Genomic DNA, 10,512 nt, shown 5'->3' on the forward strand with positions numbered 1-10,512 from the left:
CCTGTATATTTGGGTACTGGCTGAAGTTGTAGATCACCCACAGAGGGTAAAAAAAAAAAAAAAAAAAAAAAAAAATCAATTTTCTCTAGTATGTCATTTGCTACTTTTAAATTAATAACATTAAACAGAGGTGAGGCAACATTAACAAATAAATAAACAATTGAGGGTATTACATTTTTGGGAAAAATAACACATTGACATTTTGATTTATGGTTTTAATAAGATCCTAATATAAGTGATTGGTAAAATTTTTACTATTTTAATGTAATGAGTGCATTATATCATTGTAGTTATGATTGTTTAGCTCACACAATAATTTTCTTGCATTTTTCTTAAAGATATGTTCACAAGTTAATATTGTAATATTTCATAATTCTCAGTCAGAAGCTTTTATGTAATGCAGAAAATTTAAATCCTGTTTATTAAGCTTCTATTAAATCCCTAACACCCCATACTAACACCACGGAAGATAGATATATTACAATAGACATTCCTTTATTTCAAAAATATTTACAATGTATTTGGAGTAATTAAATGAAAACATTAAGTACTTTATAGTAAAGCTCATCATTGCATTAGGCTGTGTTTCTGAAAATGCAACATCACTGGAACTGTGTATGGAGAGGCATTAAATTAGGGAGAAAATGAGAACTTGATATCTGTGGTCATTGTTGTTAAGCCTTCTATTGTGCCACACTGCTACCAACTGCAATGTTTTATATAGGTGCATTAAGTGTATCCGACATCAAATATTCTTTCACAAACCCTCAAGCCTCAAGTTAGAATAATATTGATAAGGTTCAGGAGTAAATCTGCTTATAAGTTTGAATACCTTTAACTTGGATATTTAGATAGTAGAAATAGTGTTACATTTAAAAATAAAGTACAACTCATATTGTTTTTAATCACTTATGCATATAAATGTGCATTTTCTTTTGGGTCAAAATGAGGCAGAGGTGTAATGTGAATTTTCAATTCCTTTGTACAACAATAGACTCTCACATAACAAAGAACAAAAGCAAACATATGTTCACAGTGGGAAGATTATTACTCGATCATCTGTAGAAGCATGGCCCAGGGAGCCTTTGCCAACCTACTGGGGATGTCACATGTAAAAAGATTTCTCCAACAGGATAGCAATATGATTTATTAAAGAACTCAGATGACACAGGAGTTAAGGGAAGCAAACTTCATTGTGATGGAAAGAGTCTAAGCTGCTCTAGCAAAATGAAAGGATTATGGTTCACCTGCCAACACTGTGCAATATATGAATGGAACCTCAACCATGAAAAGAGAAACTTATTTGTGTGTGTGTATGGGGCGGGGGGCGGACATAGGAAAGGGGAGAAAGGCAGATGGACCATGGAAAGCAGATATTTCTCCTGGATAAGAGTGGAATTGCCAATATCATAACACTATAATATAATTCTATATTATAGAATTAAACATGAACCTGTGTCAGAAAATAAAATATTAAGACTCTTTTTAAACATAATATTCTTTGATGATATCTCTAGTAAAGGCAGAAATAGAAAGAAATACAGAGAAGGAGTTAAAAAACGACAGATGCCAAGACCATGAGTTTAGGAAAATATTCCAGCTGACTACTAAAAAGCAACATTTCAGGGAAGGCCAACTTCAAATTCCTATGATGTCATATTCCACAATCTACATCTTAGTAGACAGAGTACTTATACTGAGTAAACTGATACAGGAAGACGTTTTCCGGGAGGACTTCAGTAGAGATAGGACAAGTGTAGAAAGTTAAATTTCTTTCACTGGGAATTGTGGGAAGATGGACAACAGCCAGGCTCACCAGATAAATACCTCACTTGCATTCATCCATAGAAGACTTTGAAATTAGTAGCTTTCCATTTAACAAGAGAGTTCCATTTTTTGCTTCTATTTTACATACATCATCAATATTGAAAAGAAAATAAAAATTTTCATAACCAACATTGTGTTTAGGCAAGATCAGTTATGCAGCTATTAGCTTCATAATGTGCAGTGGATGATTTAGACAATCTTAGACACCCAATTCTCTGTGCTCATCACTGCTGCACGGATAAGGAATGTGGCACAGAGACTTTTTTTGCCAGTCACATTTAGGTTCTCTCAATGGAACTGGTTATAGTCATTTATAACCATTCGAACTTTTGTATTTTCCACCATTGATATCCAGCTGCTTATTTTTGAGTTGTGGAAAATATAAAACTACAAATTAAGCTTCATACTTGAATTTCTCTGTCTTATGGTCTTTCAGGGTTTTCACTCTTATATGAAGGATACTCACATGGAGTAGTGAAAAATGTATTAACTATGGTGAAAACTATGGAATATTTTTGGCAGGGGAGAGTTGAGACAGTGTTTTATTTCTGACTCAGCACATGTGGAACATTTTAGATTTTATTATCGAGATACAGTCAGCAGTTTGGTATTTAATAATGGAATTTTTCCCATCCTCCTATCACCACCTGCTTGAGTAGATATATTTTACTGGCACTTATTCAGGACCTAGAATTTAAAAATATCTCCACATTACAAAGAGACTATACTATGTGGCCAACATACCATGTAATATACTATCCCCGAAATGTAAGGTGTTACCTTATGTGCCCAATTTACCACTTTGAACAACTCTTGCCAACTGCAACAAAATAGGAGCAAATGAAATAACATATGTAAAGTAAAATACCTGGAAAACTGGCACAGAGAAGATATTTAATATGTACAGTTTTGTCTTCTTTCCTCTGGTATATTTTATATTCAGATGACAAAAATATTACATTCACATAAACTAAAAGACAATGATTTTTCTTATAAAATTGTGTCCCATTACAATAATTATTATTTAAATGGCAAACTTTGCCAATGTATTTACTATGTGATGCGGTTTGCCATAATTGACATTTACCAGCAATGTTCAGGAATGCACCTATTACGTGAAGCAGGTGGGACCTTTATGGCAATCACTAACATTATCATTATGGCATAACTAACTGCATTTTCTCATTCCAATATTGAGTTTTATGTCAAACCATGGCAACATTTATTTCATTTAATTGCAAAACCTTACCACTACTCCCAACCAAATCATTCTCTCATTTCTGGAATTTTCTCATGAAGAACTCAAGCAAAAACCTGCAGTTGTGCTAAAGGTTAGGTTTGGATCAGATGTCATGTATATAACTCTTAGCTGTTAGTAAAATGTATAGTGACTTGATTTCTCATTTTGAGTTCATGACAATTATTGCATGGGTAAAATAGTCGTGACAGTTTGATAAATAGACAATGACTAATAGACAATTTAATAAGTCTAATACATTTGTGATGTGTACAAAAGAACAACCCCCTACAGTAAAAACATATAACTGAGCTTATTATTTACCGTATTTTAAAATAAAATGACTATTGATCACTTAAGAAAAAAACGTAAAAGCATATTCATATAATTTAAGGTCTTACTTAGGCATTCTGCTGCTCTTTCTCCCTGAAAATTTTTTTCTATTTTGCGTTAAGACAAATAAAAGTATGGAGCATTTAAAATTAATGCTGTTCTTTATCCATTGGTCCTGTTCCACTATATTCTTTTTCAGGTATCCATAATTAATGGTGCATATAAGCAAGAAGTGACTCAATAATAAGAAAACCTTTAGCTCCATTAACCTTGCATCCATTTCTAGGGTAGGTATCACTGTGGTCCTGAAAGGATAGCTCCGAGTCACCTGTCGACATTCTTGAGTTTGCTTTGCGGAGAAGGGAAAGGACTAATGACAGAACTGCAGTAGACCCACTAAAGACAGGAGTGATAGACATTCATTTCACAACTTCACATCGCCTTCCAAGAAAACATCTGGCTGACATTTATTCAAAAAATTTATATACAGTATCGTTGTCAGACTGATTTTTCAAAAGCAACTCCTTTTCATTTTTCTCAAAGTAAAACCGAGGGGTAGCACATGCCAAAGATGATAGGAAAAAGTTAATTATTATATATTTTTCCACCATTAAATCTGGGGGTAGTATCATCTCTAAATATAGTGGAGAAAGTCTGGAGACTTTTTAAAAGGAATCCTAAAGATGTTGATAGGAGTTGGGGAAAGGAATCCTTGCCAAGCTCTATCTGACACTCCTTATTCAAGGAAAATTCTGCCCTAACGCAGCCCTGGCAGTCTATTTGCGGCCAGGGAGCTCAGTCTCTCTCCATTCCCCAGTGTATAATTCCAGCTGTAAGGAAAATTAAGACAAAGCAGCCACACATTCTGTGCGAGGGAGGTCGGAAAGGTTAAGCAGCGTTGGGGGGCAGTGGAAACCAGAAAAGAGAGTGACCTCATTTTGCCTGAGAAAGCACGATCCAACAAGCCCACCTTTGATGTGGGTATCAGCGGCGGTAAAAGAGCACAAAGGGCGAAAGCTGGAGAGCGCAAACTTCCCTTATTCTTCCGCCCCCACCTCTCAAGACCTCCAGGAACACGCACACGCAAGGACAACAAAGCGTGCGCCCAGGCTGCACGGCGGGCGCTTCCCGCGGCCGGGTCATCGCGCCCGGGTCATCGCGCCCAGGGGCGCGCCGCTGCTCACCGCAGAGCGAGGGCGCCTGAGCACGGCTGCCGCCTGGTCCGCGGGGAAGGAGGGGTGGGGGGGGAGCTCCCTACCTTGAACAGCACAAAGAGCCAGAGCAGAGGCAGGAGACGGAGGCCGCCGTGTATCCCCGTGGGCAGGTGCCCCATCGCTGCGCGGACAGGGAACCGGGGGCACGGCTGCGCTAGCGGACTCCCCCGGCGGCGGCTCACAATGGCGAACTGGGGCTGCGGCCTCAGACCGTGGGCGCCGAGGTTGCTCCTGGCGGGCGCATGCTGCCTTTCCAGTCCCCCTGCGCCTGCTCCCTTTCCTCCTCTGCGCCCGGGGTCCTCCAAGAACGTGCCAGGCGCTGCTGTTCTTTAATGACTAAGGATGTAGAGGGTGGGGATTGGAGTGGGCGAGGCTCTGCCGCCGCCACCACCGTGGCTGCCGGAGGAGGCGCGGGGTACGCGTGGTGAGCGAGAGGCGGGGGCCCAGGTGCCCAGCCCGCCGTGGTCCTCTGGCAGCAGGGACACTCACTCTGCCTACCCATGAAATGACAGCAGCCTCCCAACCCTCCCGCTGCCTGCTACTGCTGGACAGCCCCCACTGCAGACTCCGCCTCAACCCTTCCAACAGTCTCCGGAGTTCTGTGGGGTTTCCCTGACCCCTCTTGAGCAATCCGGGCGCCAGATCCCAGTTCCCTCTCAATCTTCCTACATCTGTACTCAACTGCAGTTATAAAGGATCAGTAACACCTGTGTGGTTGTGACTGTAGAAACAGTGTGCAGTGTGAGTGCGTGTGTGTGTGTTAGGAAGGGTATTTTCGCCCCTTTCCCACTGCTTCCTTTCTCTCCATCCGGTTTAAACACTCTCATCCTCTCCGTCCCACACTCAACCAGAAACAAACAGCACAATTATGTACGTTTTCCATTTGAAATGAGCCGTTCTTGTACATTTCAGATTCTCTTTTGATACCAGTCTGTCGGGTCCCCTGAAGCTGAGTATAGAAGAGGGGGGAAAACACAATATTTTACATGTAAGACCCTTGAACAACACGTTTTTGAACTCGTGGGTCCAATTATATGCAGATTTTCTTCCACCTCTGCCGGGCTTGAGACAGCAAGACCAAACTCTCCTCCTCCTCCTCAGCCTGCTCAACCTGAAAAGGATGACGTTAAAAACTTTTATGAGAATTCATTTCTACTCAATGAATGTAAATGTATTTTCTCCTCCTTATGATTTTCTTAGTAACATTTTCTATTCACCAGCATACTTAATTGTAAGAATACAGTATATCATACATACAACACAAATTATGTGTTAATCAACTGTATACTACGCTATCAGTAAGGCTTCCAGTTAAGAGTAGGCTATTAGTAGTTAAGTTTTTGGTGAGTCCAAAGTTATATGTGGATTTTCGACGGCATGAATCCCTGTGTTGTCCAAGTGTCAGTGGTATGTACAAACAGTTGTTTTTTTTTAACAATTATCTATGAATAATTTTCCTGGGACTTTTTAGAATCACAAGCAATGACTTTCAAGCTGTGAGTCCCTGATTTACTACCTGTCTCCTTTTTTGTTATGTGTATTTTTTGAAAAATAAGTCTGTCAAAATCAACCCTGGCATGCACTGTTCAGACAGAAATCACTTCTTAATGTCCTGTAAATTACCCTACTGTGCCCTGTTGGTATTGGAACTTATTTATCCCGGAGGCATGCTTGGGCACCAGGAGTCAGGAAAGGCCACCCTGGTCATGAATGTAGTTGTTCAGGCACAGACTTTGTCTTGGTCACACAGCTAGGGAGTGGTGGTCCGAAAAAGGATCCAGGCCTGTGTTTACTCAGCTTTTTCTGGATGAGAAGTGGCCAAATAATAATCATTTGGTGGTTGTATGTATGTGTCTTAAGGAAGTTTCAGATTCAGTATATTTACCTAAGTGTGAATATATATATGTATCCGTATACATATATATAGGTATACATATGTATATATACATATATATATATACACACACACACACACACATAAACATACACACATATATATATATATGTATTAATGTCATATGGATGAAAGTATAGAATGATGGTCTGAATTTATGTGAGAATATTATCCATGGTGTCTTTGTTTAGAAGCTTCTTTAGTTTTCCCCGTCTTCCTATCACATGCTCTCTTCAGTGCCCTCATGTCCACTCTTCATCGGTTCGCACTTTTTCTTTCTTTTGAGAAAATGTTAGCTGCTCCTCTCTCCCACTGAGTCAGACTTACGGGCTATCTGACCACTTAATCCTTGGGATTGCGCTTGTAGGAACTTTGGTTTCATATGTTTTCTTTTTATTTTGATGCTCCTGAAGCAGCATTTTATTTCCATTCATCCTCAGAACTGGCTATAAAGTGATCTAACCTCTAGAACATAAGATATGTGTAGGCCAAAGGCAACAATCACACTCACAGGATGCCAACAATTGCTCTTTGGAGAAGCATTTAGTTCTAAATGGGTCTGTGAATTATGGGACTGCACGATGATATTCATGTGTGTGTATGTGTATGCATATACATGCATATAGTCTTGCCTGATGTGTGTAGAGCATTTGAAAGCAGTTCTGATCATACATTACTCTCATAAATGCAACAAGAACTTTCACAATCAGGCACACTTTAGATAATCATATTTTGCTATGTCTTTCTGTTTTTCTGTTAGTCATATATCACAATCTGTTGAGCTCTTTCTGTCTGTGCACATGTACATGTGGACCACTTTGGAGGAACAATAGCAGCAAACAGTTAAGTCATAAAGCATTAGCAATTGGCACTGTTGTTATTTTATTAGTATCATTGTGGTTAGATGGGCTGAAGACTGAAAGGATTATTTTATAATCACAGAAAATTCCCTCTCTAGAGAAAAGTATTTTACATTGCTATTGCTGGATAAAATACTTTCATTTGTTTTTATGGCACTTAAACCGTAACAGTCCTTTGAATTGTCCTAGAAGAGACTCTCATAAAGAATGTGAATGCTGTGTCATCAGTAGTGTGGGGTTTTCAATTCAGAGAGCATGTTTTGTGTTTCTTTGAACTATTGACTGGTTTCTCAATACAATACTTCCAAAGTATGATAAATCTTATTAGGCTATTTTCAAGACTCCAAATCAACCGAACAGCCAGAGGCAACGTACAGTGCCTATAGTAATTTATGTTTCACCAATTGCTTCTACATATTTGTCCAGATTTCTTTATGACAACCACACTGTTAGGTAAAGAAGGCTGAGATTGTTATCACCAACTGTTTTCCCCCAATGCTACTTTTCCTGGAGAAAAAATAAACACAGAAAAATAATAAAAAATAATAAAATATATTACATTCCATAAAATAAGCATTGAAAACATAAATTCTCACAAATTGAAATAAAGTTCTCTGCTTCCTTTGAAAATTAAAAAAAAAGATGTTTAATGATTATGAAACTGGCAGGTCTTTTTAAAATCTGTAGGAGACTTTGTTTTTACTAAGAGAAGTGATCTTTTCCTAAATATGTAGAAATGTATCTCTGCTTATGTGGTTCACATCTATCTCTTTTATACAAAAGCAAGAGCAGACACAGAGATGACGCTAGAATCCCTGTGAGAGGTTTAATGAGGAGTCAAATGGAACTCTTACGGTGCCCTTGCCAATGAAGCTCAATTCTGTCCTCCAGGGACCAACTCTAATGCAGTTCATTGTGTTTAGTCCTGGCTTCCACTACTGAAATAGCCTACAAGGCTGTCAGCAGTTTCAGTATCAGATAGTTGTATTTATGGGGGATGCTCAGTGACAAATAATTTACTTTATATGGAATAAAAAGAAAAATTCAAGCCATTGATCTCTAGACTGTATTCCACTAGAAAAGTAATAGCCATTCAGTTTGTTTCCCATATCTCACGTTATGATTTTTATAGCCTATGAACTGTAGATTATGTGCATTAAGCACTTAGAAGAAAATGACCAGGAAGCATTTTGATTTTCTATTTATTTGAGCATTTGTTTTAATTCTTTCTCTTGATGAGTAGTGGTTTCTCGCCTTAATGATGTGTTGACAATTCATAAGTTTTGTGTCTTTCAAAATGAGAGTGATTGACAGCCCTCAGGTGAGTGGCATGTTCTGACTGCCAAGACTTATTACTCTTGCTACACTTGAAAAACAGTGGAAATACACTAAAGAAGGTCATTTATGCTTTTACAGGAAGAGAGTTTTTTTCCATTACATTCCCCCCTCCCAAAAGGTTTCTATTAAGAGACTTCTTTGTACTTGACTCTTACATGTTTTAAAAAATCAAATAAGAATAATATTGCATTACAAGATATGTTTTATAACACAAAACTATATACTTAAAGAAATAAGGAAATATACATAGAAAGTGTGATATATATATATATATATATATATATGTATGTGTGTGTGTGTGTGTGTGTATTATGTGTATATATATATATATATCACTGAACACAAATTACAGGCTATAGAATAAACAACCCTAAACCCTACATTAGAAATGCAGATTGTCATGTTTTTAGATATTATACCTTCATTCAGTCATATACTAGGATTACTATTTGTTACTAGCATTTCATTTAATTGCTCTGAAACTTTAATAAAAGACATTAGACACCCTTAAGTTCTAAAATTTTATCCCATATTTTATTTATATGAAATGCCTCAACTAATGAATTTCTAAATTTTTTTTTCTTAAATATTCCAGACATTGCTATCATCCACTTACTTAGCTTTTATTCATAACTAGGTTTTTTGGCTAACTATGAAGTATTAGCATCCCTGCACTGGATGATTCACTTTATCTTGGCATAAATGGCAAGAATAGAACCTGAGTGTAATTTACAGCTAAAGGAAGACATAGTGTTTGCTAAGTGGAAATGGTGTCTGCTGATGCTTTCTTCCCTTCTTTCTTTACTTCCTTTCAAATTAAAAATGCAATGCAACCTTTACAGTCAACTCTGTGTCATACATAGTGCCTACAGATGTGCCACTTGAAAGCAGTTACCAATATCTAATTATGAAAAATTTAGTGATGGTGATTTCCAGTACTATGTAAAAACTATGAAAACATTAATTACATATTTTGAAAATCCACTGCCTTAACTGCTAAGGATATTGTATCTCAGCAGTTACAGTAGCATAGCAGGTATAGCAACATTGCATTGACAATCATACTTTAAATCAATCACACCAAATCAATTTTTATGCTAAAGTCACAAAGCTAATGATATACTCAAATCTAACTGAGAGAAGGGGTCAAGATGACCGTACTCAGAAGACATGAGGGGATGCCACTGACAGATTGGTATTGTTACCTGTCTTAGCAGAAGGAATTAGAGGAAAAAAATTAAAGAAGGCACAGTAATTTTAGAGAAAATTGAAGTGCCCAAGGGAAAACTAAAACATCCTCCTCATCAAAAGACAAAGAGAAAAGGCAAAACAGGAAAATCACACATTTCTAGATGCAGTTGCTTAGTGTGAATATCTGTAAGAAAAGCAGTTTGGGAGTGGGGGTTATATGTAGAGATATCACTTGTTTTGGTTAATAATTTGATAATATGGAAAAATTATAAAGGTAAGCATTTAATGTATCTTAAAAGTATGATTTGAATGAAATCTGATCAGGGATCAATATATGTAAAGCCTATGGCCATTCTACATTAACTCACTATCTCACTCTGCAGTGACCATTTTCAGCCTTTTCTACTCAACTCAAAGCTTCAACCCTCTCCCCTGCAGAAATTTTCAGTGTTTTGCCTTCACCTTCTATTTTACAGAGGAAATAGAGGGGACAACTTTTTTATCTTCCTTGCCAGTAGACATAACCCCAACCCATATTCAATTCCTTTGTCTTGTTGAGAACAAGGAGCTCTTCTCTCTCTCTCTCTCTCTCTCTCTCTCTCTCTCTCTCTCTCTGTC

General features: G+C 37.7%; 1 protein-coding gene across 2 annotated transcripts in view; it reads right to left on the reverse strand.

The window, feature by feature from the left end:
* The window catches only part of PTPRO (protein tyrosine phosphatase receptor type O), a 270,735-nt gene extending 265,598 nt beyond the window's left edge, over nucleotides 1-5,137 (reverse strand). For both annotated transcript variants that reach the window (XM_003934569.3, XM_003934568.3), the window contains exon 1: nucleotides 4,656-5,137. In XM_003934569.3, coding sequence (XP_003934618.1) covers nucleotides 4,656-4,730 — 75 coding nt within the window. In that variant the 5' untranslated portion in view covers nucleotides 4,731-5,137. The remainder of the gene's footprint in view (nucleotides 1-4,655) is intronic.
* Nucleotides 5,138-10,512: the final 5,375 nt, after the last annotated feature.

This window comes from Saimiri boliviensis, chromosome 7 (genome assembly GCF_048565385.1).
Source record: "Saimiri boliviensis isolate mSaiBol1 chromosome 7, mSaiBol1.pri, whole genome shotgun sequence".
Lineage (NCBI taxonomy): Eukaryota > Metazoa > Chordata > Mammalia > Primates > Cebidae > Saimiri > Saimiri boliviensis.